Genomic DNA, 18388 nt, shown 5'->3' with positions numbered 1-18388 from the left:
TTATTTTCTATTTGAAAATAAACGATTTTCAATGTTATTTGAAAACGAGATTTTCTATTAATGTTCTATTTTCTTATATATATAAATTTTCGGTTTCTATTTTATATTTTAAGTATGAAATTTGACAACACTTTCAACAAATTTCAGCAATATATTTATGTAAAAAATGAAAAAAAAATATAGAAAATCAACTGCACTAAAAATGCATTGTTTCATCAATGTTGATAAATCATAACTAGCCTACCATGTCGACCCGTCCATAATAAAATGAGGGTGTACCAATCAAAAGAGAAATTCAGAAAAATAGTGGCAGTCCATCAAATAGGTCTAATACATGAGAAACAAGGTGGATCACGGCATGGAAAACTGTCTACTTTAGTTTGTTCTCAATTTTTCGACCCTCGAAATCCTTTTGTTTTCTCTGCTTGACCCTGTGCATCTAAACATCCTGTCTCGACTTCACTTTAGCTTTCCTGCATGAAACAACGTTTGTTAATAGGATAGCAAAGAAGATTTGAGCATGTACAGTACACTATAGCAGAAAAAACACTAACTTCACTGATTTTCTCTTCATAGCTACAGAAGATAACTTGACAGCTCTTATTCGCTCAGCCTGTGGTACATTCCTATCAGGCCTTTTTGTCTTCATCACCCCTTTGGCCTGTTCTTTACCGCCCTTACTATAGTCTTTCCTGGAAAAGTTAAGAAACGTCAACACAGTACTAGCAAATACCCGACTTATAGAGCGGACATGTAAGTACAGACACTAACTTCACTGGTTTTCCTCGCACACCCTTGTCATCGTTCTTTTTCGTCCTCCCAGCATTGACATTTGGAGCGCCCTTGCGTTTCCTGCAAAAAATGAAATAGATGAATCTGTAGCCAGCATTCGAAAACATGTTTACGTATGCACAATTGTGCTAATGCCCACTTGTTTGGTTTTGCGTAATCCTCTTCTGCAACCTCCAATGGTCTCTTTCTAGCCCTCCTTAGCCCGCCATCTTCTGCATCTGAATCTTCCTCTTCTTCCTCATCTGAATCTCCCTCTTCTTCTGCATCTGAATCTCCCTCTTCTTCTACATCTGAATCTTCATCTTCTTCTGTACCTGAATCTTCCTCTTCTTCTGTACCTGAATCTTCCTCTTCTTCTGTACCTGAATCTTCCTCTTCTTCTATATCTGCCTATGTCTCTTCTTCTGTATCTGCCTCTGTCTCTTCTTCTGTATCTGACTTTGTCTCTTCTTTTTGCTTCTTCCTCCATGTGCTATTTGATTTCCCCGATTTTTTCCTGCGTAAATTGAAGAAAAACATGTGAACACTCTCCAGGAGAACATATTAACACTGTAAGCATGTATGGAAATGAACAATGAGATAAACATGTGCACTAACTTTGTTGCTTTTTTGAATCTTCCTCTTCTTCTATATCTGAATATGTGTCTTCTTCTGTCTCTGAGTCTTTGTCTTTTTGCTTCTTCCTTCTTGTGCTATTTGATTTCCCCGATTTTTCCCTGCGTAAATTGAAGAAAAACATGTGAACACTCTCCGGGAGAACATATTAACACTGTAAGCATGTATGGAAATGAACAATGAGATAAACATGTGAATTAACTTTGTTGCTTTTTTTAAATCTTCCTCTTCTTCTATATTTGAATCTGTGTCTTCTTCTGTCTCTGAGTCTTTGCCTTTTCGCTTCTTCCTCCTTGTGACCTTTGATTTCCCCGATTTGTTCCTGAGTAAATTGAAGAAAAAGAGAGAACATATTAACATTGTAAGCATGTATGGAAATGAACAATGAGATAAACATGTGCACTAACTTCGTTGCATTTTTCCCACTCATCCGCTCGCGCCTGGATTTAATCCTCTTGTTCGATTCTTCGGTAGTTGGTCTCCCTTTTGGAACTATTTTGATTGGATTTTCCACGTCATCAGTGCAGCATTCGCGAGCAGCAGAGAAGTATGCCGGCAAAGGAACAAACGATTTATGGCCTTCATCCAAATCAGTTTTTTCTCCATCGACCAATATACTCTGGAGGAACTCCATCACCTGTTCTGACTGTGAACCGCTAGCTGCGGCTGTGAATAAAGCGTCACTAGCCATGTTGCGTAGTTGATGATACTTATTCATGTGATCAGACCATACATGAGTATTCGCAGTCCTCGAAGAAGGGAACGCTGGCTTGGCCTGCATTGTCCATCTTTTCTTGACAATTTTTTTTTGAAATGTGCGTACACCAAGATGATCCAGAACGCAGAATATATGTGCGCATAGGTAATCCTGACTTTCCAACTTTTTGCATTTACAAGCTGCATCATCCAGTCTTGCTCCTGTAAACAGACAAGTCACGTGATATATAAAATCCACAGGCTTAGCATCCACGCCTTGTGCATCCAACTTTTTTGCCTCCAACTCCTCACTGTCCTTACCTTCCAAGTGATTGGGATCCTTAGCATCCAGGTTTCTGGCATGCAAGTCCACACCATCCTTGCCTTCCAAGTCATTGGGATCCTCAGCATCCAAGTTTTTTGCATGCAAGTCCTCAGCATCCTTACCTTCCAAGTCATTGGGATCCTCAGCATGCAAGTCCTTAGCATCCTTACCTTCCAAGTCATTGGGATCCTCAGCATCCAAGTTTTTTGCATGCAAGTCCTCAGCATCCTTACCTTCCAAGTCATTGGGATCCTCAGCATCCAATTTTTTTGCATGCAAGTCCTCAGCATACTTACCTTCCTTACCTTGCAATTCTCTAGCATCCCTGCCATATGGGACTTTATCATATGGGGCTTTGCGCAAAACTCCAAAGACGACCAAACCATCACATGCTACCCGGTCCGTGACCTGCCAATTTGTCCCTTCGACAATCTGACGCTTTACCTTTGGAAACATCACAGTTGTATAAATATAAGAGGCAGCAATCTCCAGAGGGTGTTCATTCAGCTTAGTGAAGGGTATCGTATGTGTTGCTACTGCGTCTAATGCTGCTTCAGTCTTACGCATTATGGATACACAGTGCTCAACATGCTGCAACAAATCAACAAGCTGCATCTTCCTGTTCAGGTGCACATGAAGCCTTGAGTTGAGAGACTCACTCCTCTGATTACTCATCATGCCTAGGAAATATCTACCCTTTGTGTACGCAGCAGCCCATTTGTGTCGCAGCTCGTACATCTTGTTAACCCATGACGACCTCTTGCCAGTTGGTTTTATTTTGAACCGAACCTTATAAGCCTCCCATCTTTTCTCAAACTCATCAACATCCCAACAACGGTAAATGAATTCCCTAAATTGCTCCAGCTTTTCCTCGCGGAGGTGCATCACCATATTCTCCTCGATATGCCACGTGCACAAACGATGATCTGTTCCGGTCCAGACAGTAGCTATTACTTTAGCCATTGCACCGTCCCCATCGGTGATTGCTGAAATTGGTGCCGTCTGGGACATTGCCTCCAAAAATACATGAAGAAGCCACTGGTATGATGCAACTGTCTCGTCTGAAACTAGACCGACCCCAAACAAAACTGTGCTGCGGTGATGGTTCAGACCAACAAATGGAACAAACGGAAACCTGTACTTGTTAGACCGATATGTACTGTCGAACACCACGACACCACCAAAGGCAACATAGTCAATGCGGGATTGTGAGTCAGCCCAGAATATGTTTCTCAAATGGCCTTCGCTGTCTTTTGTGTATTTGAAAAAGAATTCCAGGTCTGCTTTTTTCTGTGCAATCATATAGGTGAGCAAATATCTAGCGTCACTGCCTTCTATCTTGCACTTCTTCTGGATTGAAACATGGTTGTATAGATCTCGATCTATAAATCCAAGCTTGTCGGGACCTCCGCATTCTTCTCCATTACATTCATAATCTGATGTGTTCGAAGTCCACCGACAGCATACTCTATGACATCGGCCTTTTATGCATCAGTCATTCTACGATGAGCCGACAAGTACGGAGTCAGGTCAGCAGGGACAAACAGATGGTTATGCTTGTCCACAAAATTCTTGATGAACCAGAGGCCACTGCTATCTTGTAGCTGAACCTGAAAAAGAGCGGGACACCCACACCGAGAAAGACCCCTCGGTGTTCTTTTTCTTTCAGTTCTGTAAAAGTGCTTAAGGGCCCGCCATCCTTGTTTGCAGCACTTGTATGTCCTTCTGTATGCATTTTGTTTCGGACCCGGACCCCTGTACTTCAGATCATCCTTTCTAACACCAAATCCTTTTTTTCTCGCATAGCCTACGTAGAACATGTAGGCTTCTTCCTCAGTCCTGAACGTCTTCTTCACAATCTCTAAGTATTCCATACACTCATTCAGGTCTGAACCAGCCATGCCTTTATTATCAATTCCTTTACCTTGTATGTGTACATCATCCATGTCTATGCCATCCTTGCCTGCATCCTCATTATCCTTATCATCCATGCACATACCATCCATTCCTTTGGGGTCCATGCCTTTGCCTTTGTTCCCTCTATGACCCATGTCCTTGTCGTCCTTGCCTGTATCACCCAAGTTTTTGCCATCGTTGCCTTTATCTTCCATGTCGTTGCTGCCAGCGGAAACAGATAGTCAATGTTACGGATGGATAGCATACGTTACCGAAATTATGCACTACTCTGCTTAAATAATTGATTTAATTTTTCATATCGGATTCATGTACCTAACTCAGTCCTTCAAAAGTTGTAAGTAAATATGCCCTGACTAAATCCAGAAATTTGTAATTGATTGTACTAGCTCTAACTGATGATCTCCTAACTAAATCCAAAGTCCACGAGTCCTTCAAATGCCTTGATAGATCCACCCTGATAGATCAATTATCTCCAAACTCCATTCAAAATTATATCCTAACTAAATCCAAATTATCTCGTAACAAAATCCAAAAGTATGTCCTAACTAAATCCAAATTATCTCCTAACTAAATCCAAAATAAGTCCAAACTCCATACAAAATAATTATCTCCTAACTAAATCCAAAATATCTCGAAACTCAATTCAAAAGTATCTCCTAACTAAATCCAAAATAACTTTCTTTGAATCCAAATCTGCTGACAACTTTCTCATGCCACATAATCCTAACTAAGTCCTTCAATATGTCGTAGCTACATCCGACTTACACTTCCTTTCAATCGTAATCTCATCACAACTTTCTGAAACGATAAACCCTAAACCTCACATGACATATCCTAAACCCGAATCAAATCCGACCCCTATTGGTTCTATATGCAGAAGGGACCAGAAAAGATTTGAGATGGCTAGGCACTTACAGCGAAGATCCGGCGTGAAAAAGTTGATGCACGTCGATGAGGATGATGTGGCCTCCCGGGTCGGGGAAGGTGGCGTCCGCTCGGGGAAGGATTTGGCGTCGCGACCCGACTGGGGTGACTTGCGATGGAGGGAGTGAGGGGGAGTAGGAGCAGGAGGGGTAGACACGGCGAGTGCGATCAGCGGCGATCGAGGGCGCCGGGGGCGATCGAGGGCGCCGGAGGCGATCGGTGGCGATCAAGGGTGCCCAAGGTTAGGGCTCGAGAGGTGGAGAGAGGACGAACCGCTCGAACCGAAATTCAAAAGAATACGCACGATGATGGGAACTCTATAATGAAGTGCTTTATTAATGCAATTAATTTAATCAAAAAATGTAGGACGAGAATACCCCTGGACCAAATTGGGCCGATTAAAGGTAAAAAAAATTAGGTCGAAAATACCCTTGGGCTTAAAAAGGCCCAATTATTCTCATCCGTTAGATCGGCCATATAATACATGTGCTCTGGTGTATTATAATGTACCGTAAAATCTCCCAAAATTTTTTAGTCAGGGGTACCCCTACTAAAATGTGGATTAGTCCTCTCTCTACTCATTTAACTCCTCTCCTTTAACATAGGCGAGTTCTGGATTGGTGGGTTTGGAGGATAGTAAATGCTCATTAACTTGATTTTAGCCTTTTTAGTATTTCGATCCAAGCATGGGTGAGGCTAGCATGTTGTAGTCCCACTACTTTTAGTCATGGGACTAAAACGTATCCAAGCACCCTCTAAGAGAGAGAGAGAGAGAGAGAGAGAGAGAGAAAGAGAGAGAGAGAGAGAGTTCATGAATTTGGTAGCGGTGTTTCTGCTTCTCTCTTTTGCTGTGAATTAATGTGTTTCATTCCTTGATAGGGGAATTTAAAGAACATGTATTTGTTAAAAGTAGAGACCGTGTTAATGCTGTAAGCCATCACTGTTCTGTAGCTGGATTATACTTTTTTTGAATAGGAGCTGCCCATGTTTCTTAACTTAAGGGTAGAAACTGAAGTAGAGTTGCTTCCAAGTTTTTACACAGTGAATTTTTGGTAATTCTTTCGCTCATTCCATTTTGCAAGCTGTCTCAACTAATTGCTCATTGGTAATCGGAAATGTTGGTAGACCGACAAATATTGACTGACACTCAGGACATGGTCCAGAACTTCAGATCAACAAACATAGGTTTCACTTGAGTGAGGTTGCCCTGACGTGGCAAAGTAATGAGGCGGCCTCAACATGGAAGCAGACATGTGGGTCCACACCACTGAAATGGCTCGGGTTTTTATTACCTGGTCCGGTTTGAATTTTACGACAATGGTACCTGGTCCAGTTTGATGTTTTTAAAAATCTGCAGTGCAAGTTACAACTGTGGTAAAAATATGCGGTCCAAAATGCAATTTTGGCTATATGAAAATGGCGTACAAGTATATGCAAATACAAATTAGTTAACGAAATATATGTTTCAGAGGTTGTCTTAGTGGCCAAAATGGCATTTTCTGTCGTTCAAGGCTGACGGGAGATAGCCGGATACACAACTTGGTTAACTGACGAGATGACAGGCAACAAAGGAACATTCTGTTTTGTATCTTTACCTTTATACACTGTGTATCTTTAAACCCAGCAAGCAAAGAATCTGATGATAGACGTGGTGTGTGGGAAAGCAAGGAATTCACAGCTTTTTTTTAGAGAGATAAAGCACAAAGAAAAAGCGTGCAAAGCAGACGCAAGGCATGCCAGCTCATGTGTATGCATAATTGCATATGCATGCTCATACTGCAAGCAAAGCTATATACATATTCCTTCTACTCAAGGCACATGTCTGCATGCAACTTCCAGTTTCCACCTCCCCGATCTATTTTGCTTCTGTAGTCCATCTAGGCTTCTGCCAGCACCGCAATTTATCAAGGTACAAACCTGAATCATTTTGTATACGTATCTGCAGATTAGTTAATTCGTTATCCAAATATGTAGTAGTCATTAATTATTTAATGAGGAGTGATGTTAACTTCTTCAAATGTGTAGGAAAGGAAGGAATTTTTCGCATGGAGCTGCTGCCCTTGTCTCTAAGCAAGAACTAGATCATAGCCAAAAAGGAAGATCCTGTCCGATTCGTCATGCCTCCAGAGGTAATCCGTCACTCACCTTTATCTTCAGTGATGAATGCTGCAGTTTGTGTCCTACTTCGTTCTTTAGCTACTGAGCTTTACTTGGATCTTGATTTTTTAGTGATGGTACAGTCAAGAATATAAAAGTACTTAAATTTTTACACACTTGATCAGTGATTATGCAGTTATCACTCACTTCCATGTTTTTATATGCACTACTTGATCCTTGCTTTAATTTGTGTTAATAAGTTATGTCTTAATTGATTTACGGTTTTTTATAGTTATGATGCACATTGTAGTTTGAAATTAAAGAGTTTTAGAAAGAAAGCTAAAAATGGCGAACCTCATTTGGCGTTATTATTGTTGAACACTGCAGAAGATAGAGATCCAGCCAAAAAACATCGATGCTGCAGCAGGAGAGATACTTGGTGTTTTGGAGGACACAAGCAAAGGAAATCTGATCTACTTCAAGGGTTGGGAGGGATTTGGAGCATCGGCTGTTCTCAATCTGGTAGCTCAACGCCTGAAATCATCAACAAGACAGAACAAGTTTGATAATGTTATCCATGTGGATTGCTCGGTATGGAAAAGCATGAGAGCTCTGCAAAAGGCAATCGCGGAAGAGCTGGAGCTTCCGCGTTCAGTAATGGCCATCTTTGATCGGTGTGAGGAGGACGACGACTTCAGTGGGATAGATGAAGGCTCCAGAGGGGTGATAGCAGATATCAGAAGGGAAATCTTCAGAAAACTTGTTAACAGTATATTTGCGGTAGTTTTTCACAACGGGAGCAGAAGATACATTGATTTGTATGATTGTGGTGTCCCAATAACAACATTTTTGAGTAACAAGATGTTGTGGACCTGGCACGGGAGGTTTCGGGACGATCTCGATCGAATACTAGAAGATGGGGAAGAGGGAAAGATGAAGAGTCAGACAGATGTTCTATTATATGCTTCTCCTAAACTTGAAGATGAGGAAATACGAGATGTACTGCATGAAGAGGCTTTGGAGGTTGCCAGGTGTGCCGAGATTGTTCAGCCCGATGATATGAGCCACAAGATAGTCATGGAGTGCCTCATATACATGACACAAATTGCTACGGACTTGAAGACACATGCACCAAACTATTGGATCTGCGATGGTATTATACAGGGCCAAGACAATACATCAGCATGGGAGACTGGCAATTCTCTGCACAAAAACATGTGCTTGGATTTTGGTTTAGGATATGATGAGGAAACAACTGCTGTGCTACAGGTGTCATATGATTTACTTGTTAACCGCTGGAATTTCACCACCCACAAACAACTGCTAGAGGATAAGGCTGGAGCGTTGCCTCCTCAGGTGACATCCTTCTTCCTTTTTGCAGATGAATCACCAACAGATAGAACATCAATATTGCCAGTTGGCATGTTCCAACATTCACAAAGTAGCAAGCTGCGTGTATTACATCTGTCTCATTGCACCTTCAGTTTTGCATCTCCTCCCTTCGTCCATTGTGCCCAACTAAGATTGCTCCATTTGGACCATTGCACAAATATCACAGATGATGATGAGCATCCAAGCCAGAATGAAGACATGTCATGTTTCCATAAGCTATGGGTGATGGATTTGAGGTATACAGAATGGTACTGGCTACTGTCGGAAAAGATGAAGAGGTTGATGGTCGACCTCAGGGAGCTGAATGTGGAAGGAGTCAAGCATGGGAGCATAAGTGATTTGTGTGGCGGTAGACCAAGCCTTGTAGTACTTCGCGTAACAGTAGCTGATCCGGTCTGTATGGAGAACGAAGACACAAATAATCAAGCACATTTCCCCAATATGTCCAGTACAAATAGCCTTACGACATCTAGCTTTATCACCGATGTCCTGCCTCCATTGCTTGAGTCATTTAGCTTCATCAACAAAGCTGCAACTGCTGCCAAGATATCTAGCATCTCCTTCCGGGGTTGTTCTCGGTTGAAGAGTGTACTTCTCAGGGGAAATCTGGGGAACCTGGAGGAGCTGGACCTCTCGGGCACAGCAGTGAAAACCCTTGACCTCAGAGAAGTGGAAGCTCCATACCTCAAGCGTCTCATGCTGCTGGACTGCGAGAAGCTCCGTGCAATATTATGGCCACCAGAAGATAAAAGGACATGGGTTTTGGAGAAGTTGCAGATCAGCACCGTCCAATCTGCATCACCTAGCCAGAATAATTGGGAAGAGAAGACCAAGGAGGCTAGTCCTACTGCAGGATCATTATCTATCCTTACATTTGGGGCTTCACCATTAGGCACCGGGCGAATTGTATCTTTTGACTTCAATTGGTACATATCTGTTGTGGATGCAAGGCTCATGTGGTCGCTTCTGCCCTTTCAGAAAGAAATTAGGGAAAACTATGTATACATGGAGATTGATTCATCTCCTGCCAGTGGAGCTGATGTTGGTGGCCGTGAAGTTGCTCAAGGCATCGGGAGCCAGCAGCAGTTTGCTCAATACTTATATGCAAGAGATGTCTTTCAAGAGCACCCGCAAGCTGTCAGTGCTATCGAAGGTGTGACCAGCTGGATGTGGGCTTGCCCACCTATTCCTACTCCAAGTCCTCAAGACTGGTACTTCCACATGCAAGATGAAGAGAAGATGGAGAGTGGATCGTTACAGGAACAACACAACACTCGGAGGATTAGTACTAGCGTTGCTTTAGCCCCTGTTTTGATGTGTGATAATGCAAAGTTGTTGTATGTGCATGATAGCTTGTCCACCACTTGCATTCCATGCCCACAAGCTGCAGATTGGCGCTGGCTCAAATGGTGCAGTGTAGAGAGGTGCCCCAAGCTATTCTCTGTCTTTGCCACTCCCCAACTAAGTAGTGGCCAGAAGGTCTTTTGGCGCTTGTGCACATTCTGGGCATCCCAGCTCCTGAAGGCACGCTGCATCTGGAACTGGAGTACAACATACCAACCAAGTGGAAGATCCTTCGAAGACCTAGTATTATTGCACCTGGACTATTGCCCCAGGCTCATACATGTGCTTCCCTTGTCTGAGCATATGGACACCTTGCCTAGTCTGGAGACACTAGAGATCGTGTGTTGCGGTGATCTGAAGGAAGTCTTTCCTTTGGACCCTAAGCGCCAACAGAAGCGGGAAATTATAAGATTTCCCAAGCTAAGGCACATCCACCTGTACCAGCTCTCCGCTCTACAGGGCATCTGTAGGAGCAGGATGTTCGCGCCCAATCTTGAGACCGTCAAGGTCAGGGGCTGCTGGGGCCTTAGCCGCCTGCCGGCCGTCAGTGGCAGCACCAGCAAGCGGCCCAAGGTGGACTGTGAGAAGGACTGGTGGGACAACCTGAAGTGGGACGGTCCCGAGGCGAAACACGACCCTTCGCTCTATGAACCACGCCACTCACGATACTACAAGAAAGCCCACCTGCCAAGAAGCACCGTACTCAGGTAAGATATGTTTGGTCCATGTCTCCTTTCATTAATAACTTTAGTGTGCTAGCCAACTTACTTTTACCATTCTATCTGTACTAGTCTTTTTCTGGATCTTGATACTATGTATGTTTAAGGAATGAGTGAATTCTACTTTTTACCCCATATTTATACATTTGTGACACTAATTACCCCTTCGAGTGAAAATTCATCTAGAATACCCCTTTTGAAATCTTTGGACCCTTGTTTTTTGATGCGTGTCCATCAGGTAAGGTGTGAGGTGACGCCCTGTATGCAAAAACATGTGGACGGCCACAAGGAGTGGAACAGATAGACAAGAGAAGCTTAGACAAGATCGCCAATGATGCCCTCCGATCCTTACAGTTTTTTTTACGAATCAATGACGCAACATACCGATCCTATCGACCATAAACAAACAAAATGTAAAACTGGGGTAAAACCGTGTTAAAAGTCTCCAAAATCTGACATTTCGATAAAAGTTCCACTAAATAGGGTAATATGTGTCACAAATGTACAACTACAAGGTAAAAAATGGAATTCACTCTTAAGGAATCAATCTTCTCATCAACGATTTGTTATGCTTCATTGTAGGTAAACAATTCCTTCCATGATTCGAGCGCTACAGCCACGTAGACCCTATGGTGCTACGGTGCTTAATTAGCAGAAGCTTTCTCTGGAGTGCACTTGTGTGTGTTGTTGCCTTACTTCATGCTGCTTATTGGTCTGTGTGGTGGTGTGAAATCTGCATCTGCATTGCCATAGTGTGGTGGTGCATCTTCCAGTTCAGTTTGATTTGATTTGGTTTGGTTTGTCTTGATCTTGTTTTGTTTGCTCAGCTTTGCTCGATGAAAGCCATATAAGCGTCAAAGTAAGTATGCATCATCTTGTTGGATAGATGATGCATACATGGTACAAGCTTTGAGAGAATAAATAAGAGAGGGCATTCAGCCTGTGCTGCATGAGCGACCTGCCTGCTCATGCTGTTGCTATGCTGCTGCTCTCCATTTGTTTGTTGTGGTGTGTGATCTGTCAGGTACAGACTAATTATTGTAATGCTATAAGCAATTCCTCCAACTTGTATACAAATGGTGGTTCGTGCGTGTCATCATATATAAACTGTACCTTTTTATTTTGTTCTGCGCTGATCGTATAAGCTTGTAGAATTTGGATCAATTTTTTCTTGACTGGCTATTGCTGGAAACCCTTAGTTTTTACTAACTAGATTTAGACTTGGATTAGAGTAGATAATAATCCACAAGCGGTTAACTGATTAATCCTAGGTCCTATTGGCTGTACCAGATGTGGCTTAGCCAACTCTGAACTTAGCAAGACTGGAGGTGTTGACAACTAGAACCAGTACACACATGGCAGGAAAGTAGTAGCAGTATGGAATCCATCTTCTTATCCATGTCACCGAAATGACAGACAAAGTTGCTCAACTAGCTTGCCCGCAGCACCTCGATGGGCAACCACCGACGTGTGTCTTCGTGACATTTCGACGAATTCAGACGATTTCCGCAACAGATTCAGATAAGTGGCGCTGATCAGCTTCAGCTCTCCATATGGGGCCAGGGTGCTTCTATAATCTAAAGTGGCAGCTTCGACCATGTTCAAGACCAAATGCCTAGCAAAACTCAAGGCTTTATTTGCCTGGCTTCTCTTCTTCTGCCATGATAGGCTAAACATCACAGATGAGCAGAGCTAGCTATAATTAAAGATGAAATTTCTTCAGAGATCGATAATAGTCCCGTCTGCTCTCTGTGCGCCTCTGGTGATTACTAGGGATCATGTTTGGAGGAATTGCTCTTTGTAAGTAGGGACCGGGGAGCATCCTTTAATCTTGATTCACCTTAATTACTCCCTGTAATTCTTTGAAGAAGATGATATCTCAGGCTAGGCTAGGAGGTCTTTCAATACGTCTTTTTTCTTTGGTGAAGTTTGAACTGTGGTAGCTGCCTCCGCTGCTGCTAAACTGGGCACGTCCCCTGCTACTTCCACTGGACGCCCGGTTCAGCCTGTGCCTGCTCAGGCCAAGGCTCTGCCAACACCTGCTGCCTCGTCCACCTCACAGCACTGTACACCTTGCCGCCGTCTCCTCGGCACCCGTTGCGGATGTACCAGTGGGGCCAGGGACTGCTGCGCCGCTGGGATCGCCTCCAGGGTATAACATGAAATTCCCCTTGTCTCATGAGACATATGTATCGCAGTGCATACTGGCGATGCCCTGGCGCGGAACTGATGTTTTCGCTTTAATTGTTTCCATGATAGAACCAGCATCTGTGGCAGCAAAATTTCAGCCTAAACTGGTGCGATCTCACGAGTCACGACTCACGAGTCATAGAGAGAGGAGCAATATTCCTTGGTGAGAGAAAAGAAGAACCGTTTGTTGTTCTGGTTCCAAAGTTAAAGGAGAACCAACCAATCTTCTTCCAATAATTGGAACAGTAGATCCTACAAGAGCTCAACAGAGGGCAACGAGCAACGACAAAACTAGCGAACAACCACCAGGTCTAACCACATCCTGCACAGCACAAAGAATTAAACCTAGATGAGCAAAAGGATGATAATTCTAGATAAGGCCAAAATAGTAACACCAGACTTAGATGAGCAGAAAAACATCACAAATCTAGTAGAAATAGAAGATAACCAAAGAATCAAGAAAGAACCTCGTAGTCATTTGGTGCCGGGTCGCAAGATGGGACGAGGGATTCCGGGCGTTTCGCGACCTCGCCGGTTCTACCAGGAGGGTCGACGACCGACGACCCTCCCTCAATGTGGTAAGGTGGGAGGATCTGATGGCTGGTGGCTGGCGATGGATCGGACTCCTCGTCCGTTTCTTGGGATGGGTAGGGGAAGAATAAGAAGGGAGTAGGACGGGCGGCGGTGGCGGCGTAGAGGAGCTCGGTGGCAAAGGGCTTAGTCGTCTGGGCCAAGGAGATAGCGGGGAGCCCCGCCTTGTGCTGTTCGACGGCGACCCACGCTTGTGCCATGCGTGGAGGAGATGGGGACCAAGACCAAGACAAGCTCGCGCCGGTAAGTGTCAACGGTGTCGCAGGCAACACCCCCTGTTGTGGTTTGCCACCAGCTCGCGCTTCACCTCTTGTGCGGCAGGTGACTGCCGGGGAGCAGAGCCGAGCGACGCAATCGACGCGCTCCTCCGATAGAGCAGTGGCACGAGGTGCAGCATTCGCTCGACAAGCGGAGAAGAGAAGGGTCGGGTCGTGGTGGAGAGGATCGGCAAGGGCGAGGGCAACAACGGCGATGAAAGAGAGGGAGAGGGTGAAGCGAGGACGAGTGGCGGCTAGGATTCCCCCGTCTCTCACCTAATCGAGCAATCTCCTCGCCCTTAGAGCATGTCCAACGAACGCGCCAAAAAACGCGCGCGCGATAAACTGGCATTTTAGCGCGCACAACAAGTTTTCACGCGCTCCAGCGGGGGCGGGAAACTACCGCGCGCGGGAAATAGTGGCAGCTCGCGCGGTAGATTTGGCGCGCCGCTTCACGCGCGCCTATAAAATGCGGCGCTTGCCACGCGCCCATCCCCTCGCCACCTCGCCGCTTCCAGCGCCCCACCACCACCGCGCCACCATACCGCCGCGCCGCTGGGGATCTTCAGGCTACCGCGGCGTCCGCGCGCGCCCCAACGGCTGGTACTCCGCCGAGATCCGGTCCGGCGACGTCCGGCTCGGCCTCGGCACGTTCCGGACCGCGGACGCGGCGACCCGCACGTACGACACGGCGGCGTGGCGCCTAGAGAGGCCTCCGTCACAGATGAACTTTCGGTATGTCCACACGAGCGAACAGGCGCAGGCCGTCGCCCCTCCGCCTCGTCTGATCACGGACCAGGACCATGCGGACCACATTCGGCTGCAGCGCCGCCTCCTCGTCGCCGAGGAGGACGAGCAAGCCATGGCGGAGTGGCGCCGGCGCCACCCGAAGGACGTCGCCAACGAGCGCGCCTACTGGGCGGAGAGGACGGCAAGGCGCCGTGCGGAGCGGGCGGATCGGCGTCAACGGAAGGCTTTGGCGATATCACAGTGTGATATCGTTGAAGCAGGTGGGAGGTTGATCTTCACGTCAGACGACGAACGTTGGGAGGATATATGGATCGATACCTCGGACAACACCTCTGAGGATGAGGATGATGATGAGGACTCGGAGTAGTTCTGCACCGTAGTTTTATCAAGTTGCACCATAGTTTAATAATTTTATGTAGTTGCACCGTAGTCCGGTTTTATCTATCTATGCTACGGACTTGTTTATCTATTATGCTATGAACTATGTAAAATATTTTTGTATGGTTTTTTATATCTATGTGAAATTCTTTGTGTGTCCAAAATGCAAAAAATATGGACATGCGCGTGGCCCAACAAATATGGGTTGCTCGTGCGCGCTGCATTTTGGCGTGCTGCTGGAGCTACACGCGCGCGATTTATTTTAGCGCGGCTGCTGGAGCCAGCGCTGTGCGCCGCGCCAAACCTGACGATGGGCGCGCCGCAAACTACTTTATAGCGCGTCGCGCGTTCCGCGACTGTTGGAGATGCTCTTAGCCGCAACGCAGAGCACGCCATACAAGGGCCAACATATGAAATCCCGTAAATGCCCTCAGCGGGTAGCCAGATTTACACACGGTGGCACGATTTCTCCACCACAAGTAGACAACACTGGAAAGGTCCACCCCCGCAGTCGCTGACGGGTACGACCCACCATGCCTGGGACCCGCGTGTCATGGAGAGCCGGCGTGGTAGTGCGGAAGTGCAAATATGGACACTGTTCATTGTAGCAGCGTTTGCTTCGATCCAGCGGTCCGGATCGTTTCATCCGAAGATCCAACAGTCGGGATTCGCCTGGACCAAGGTTGTCAGAATCGCGATTCTATTATACGGTTATATGACTTTACGATCCAAACTAACCTCTATGATTCTATGATTTTAGTTCTTAGAATCTATGTTTCTACGATCCTGATAGTAGAGATTCTACGATTTGCGATCCTACCATCAAAGCTCCGATCCGATTCAAAATCGCGATTCTGACAACCTTGGCCTGGATAGCTAATCCGACGGCTCAGAGAGCAAGTGCCCTGAGAGGCCTTCATTTTGCTCCACACTCTAACAACCGGATAGGATTTGAGCTGACTTCATCTTATTTTTTTACATGATTAATACGTATCTCATTCATATCATAAAGAACAAAGTATAAGTCACGTAAAGACTGACATGACAAAACTGAAAAGATAGCAGAATATCTCTGAGCTTGACACGATCGCCCGCATCTGCCTCCGGCACCACCATAGCAGCCACCGAAGAAAAGAATGACGAATCACCACCTCACCCGAGCTCGACGCGGATCCATTGCTGATATGCAACTTTGCAGACCTCCAAGGTGGCTCACCAGAAGTGAAGCCCTTGCCTTTGAACGAATCAGTTCGGAGCAACACCCTAGACACGCCATCGAACTCTAGATCTGGCACCCCACCACGACTAAGACACTGAAGGAGGAAACTATACTTACCATCCACGAACCACGAGTCCAATAGATGTTCCGTCTTTCAGATGTCGTCGATGCAGATCACAATCTGCATCCGCTCATGGACTACCTCCCAAGCTCCACGCCGACACTGGAGCAAACGCCGTCGCAACGGCGAAGCCCAAGGACACATTTCCACAACGAGGATGTCGCCGCCGCCACGCCATCCTTGCTTGAACAGACTGGTTTCCAAATCCATGCCCAACCATAGGACCGATGGCCTCGTCAGGGAAGGATTCAAAAAATCTTTATTCAGCGCCGTCATCGTTGCTGCCGAAGTAAAGATGATGAACAACCTAAAAACCTAAACTACGAGAAAGTAAAATCGATCCACACACGTGAATCCAGCGACCTCCCTCATCACTGACCACTGATGACCGAGGTCGCCGGCGGAGGGAAGACGCCGGAGAACGGCGTTAGAAAATCGTCCTTTCCTGGCCGCGGCTAGGGTTGCAGCCGCCAAGGACGAGAGGAAAATAATGCTAGCCGACTTCATCTTATCTCTCTACACCACGAGACGCTGAATTTACGTATACTAAAAGAAATAGGGTCCGTCTATATTACATCTAGATGTGAGATAATATCTCACATCTAAGTATGATGTCATCGCCACCTTTTTATTGTTTATCTTATTTGTTCGATTTTGATTTGTCTACGATTTTGATTTGTTTCGCGCTCACGTCCGCCTCGATGGGCCGGCCTATACGTCCGACAGCTCGTAGTGAGGCTAGCTTTTTACGTTGTGCATCAGCCAGCCGAAGATTCCTTCTTGCTACATGTGTCTCTCCCTGTGCGTGCATGGTAGATCAATAGATCGTATTAGATCGGATGGCGACGTAGGGAGAAGCAGCAAGCACCTTGACAAGTTGTGTTGTGTCACTACTCGAAGCTAAGGATCAGATTTTTTTTTCCAGGAAAAGCAAGTGATCAGATGTATATCAGTGAAAATAAATTAGCTCTACCATCGATTAGTTAGTTTTTGCGTTTTATTGCCCACTTTTTAGCGGCGTGTCTCTTATCGCTAGCTTCTAATAGGCTATAAATGATTTTTTTTTGCCCTTTGGTTTTTGCTTTCCTGTTCCACTCTTTATATTTTATGCATTAATTTTCAGTAAAAGACAAAGTTTGATTAAAAAATCAGAAATATGTTCACGAATTTGTGGTAATATACATTTTTAATATACAGTGAACTTTTTTATATACAATGAGCCTTTTAAATTATATTCACTAAGCTTTTTTAATACACACTAAATATTTTTTAAATACAAACTTAACCTTTTTAATATACGTAGAACCTTTTTAAATATACGGTAAAACATTTTTATAATATAAACTAAATAAATTTTTAAACACATACTGAACAATTGATCGTACATCCAAAAGTGTTAAAAATTGTTCGTGGATTCAGAAAATGTTCGCCGATTCAAAATAAATAAATCACAAAGCTCCAAAAATTTCATGAATTGAAAATTGTTCATATATTTGAAAATGTTCAAAAAAAATTAAAACAAAATGCGAAGCAAAAGAAGAAGAAAAAAAGAAATAGAAAAAACCAAAAGAATAACCAGAAAACCAATAGAGGATGGAAGTGCAATTGGGACGAAACAAACTACAAGCCTACTTGCAAGTTGAGGTAGGACTTGCAACTCGGACAACTACACAAAACTAAAATATCATTTGCGATTCGAGGATGGGCTTGCAATTGGGAGAATAATAAACTACAAGCCCAGTTGCGTGTCGAGCGTGGATTTGCAACTGGGATGAAAAACAAAATACATATCCAGTTGCAAGTCGGGGGTGGACTTGCAACTGGGGTGAAAACAAAACAACACCCACCTGAGTTGCGAGTCGAGGGTGGACTTGCAATTGGGCCAACAGAAACCCCTAGTTGCAGGTCGAAGGTCTAATTGCAACTACTATGAAACAAGAACAAAAAACAACACCCGCGAGTGGAGGGTGGACTTGCAACTAGGGCTACAAAACTACACCCTCCCAAGTTGCGAGTACACGATTGACTTGCAACTGGGGTGATTACAAACTACATCCCTCG

General features: G+C 44.9%; 3 protein-coding genes across 5 annotated transcripts; 2 read left to right on the top strand and 1 right to left on the bottom strand.

Annotated features, from left to right (window-relative positions):
- Positions 1-439: 439 nt before the first annotated feature.
- LOC147983106 (protein FAR1-RELATED SEQUENCE 5-like) lies at positions 440-4329 on the bottom strand. Its single transcript, XM_087540641.1, has 6 exons — positions 2768-4329; positions 1815-2365; positions 1610-1729; positions 772-852; positions 555-692; positions 440-473 (listed from the first exon to the last, which is right to left on the bottom strand). The coding sequence occupies exons 1-6, from the start codon at positions 3728-3730 to the stop codon at positions 440-442; spliced, it is 1887 nt and encodes a 628-aa protein (XP_087396767.1). The 5' UTR covers positions 3731-4329.
- A 2720-nt stretch (positions 4330-7049) lies between these two features.
- On the top strand, positions 7050-11941 carry LOC147983105 (uncharacterized). 3 transcript variants are annotated; one of them, XM_087542841.1, is made up of 4 exons: positions 7050-7178; positions 7300-7398; positions 7754-10809; positions 11404-11941. In XM_087542841.1, the coding sequence occupies exons 2-4, from the start codon at positions 7387-7389 to the stop codon at positions 11405-11407; spliced, it is 3072 nt and encodes a 1023-aa protein (XP_087398967.1). In that variant the 5' UTR covers positions 7050-7178; positions 7300-7386; the 3' UTR covers positions 11408-11941. The 3 variants fall into 3 exon arrangements, with proteins under 3 accessions (XP_087398967.1, XP_087398969.1, XP_087398968.1); XM_087542842.1 differs by having other exon boundaries at positions 7060-7178; positions 7304-7398; XM_087542843.1 differs by lacking the exon at positions 11404-11941 and having other exon boundaries at positions 7754-10813.
- Positions 11942-14328: 2387 nt separating this feature from the next.
- On the top strand, positions 14329-14976 carry LOC125534778 (uncharacterized). The gene has a single exon (XM_048697885.2). It carries the CDS (start codon positions 14329-14331, stop codon positions 14974-14976), a length of 648 nt encoding a protein of 215 aa, XP_048553842.2.
- Positions 14977-18388: the final 3412 nt, after the last annotated feature.

This window comes from Triticum urartu, chromosome 2A, assembly GCF_056163025.1.
Source record: "Triticum urartu cultivar PI428250 chromosome 2A, HENAU_Tu73, whole genome shotgun sequence".
NCBI lineage: Eukaryota > Viridiplantae > Streptophyta > Magnoliopsida > Poales > Poaceae > Triticum > Triticum urartu.
Note: the sequence above shows the minus strand (reverse complement) of the source record. Positions and strands in the feature narration are given on the sequence as shown.

Bases quoted from the DNA above. Each gene is read 5' to 3' on its own strand.
- LOC147983106 (XM_087540641.1), bottom strand. From the start codon at position 3,730: ATGATTGCACAGAAAAAAGCAGACCTGGAATTCTTTTTCAAATACACA. The intron at 693-771 runs GTTAGTGTCTGT...TAACTTTTCCAG, and splicing joins GTGCGAGGAAAACCAGTGAA to GAAAGACTATAGTAAGGGCG. The intron at 474-554 runs GTTAGTGTTTTT...TGTTTCATGCAG, and splicing joins ATGAAGAGAAAATCAGTGAA to GAAAGCTAAAGTGAAGTCGA.
- LOC125534778 (XM_048697885.2), top strand. From the start codon at position 14,329: ATGCGGCGCTTGCCACGCGCCCATCCCCTCGCCACCTCGCCGCTTCCA.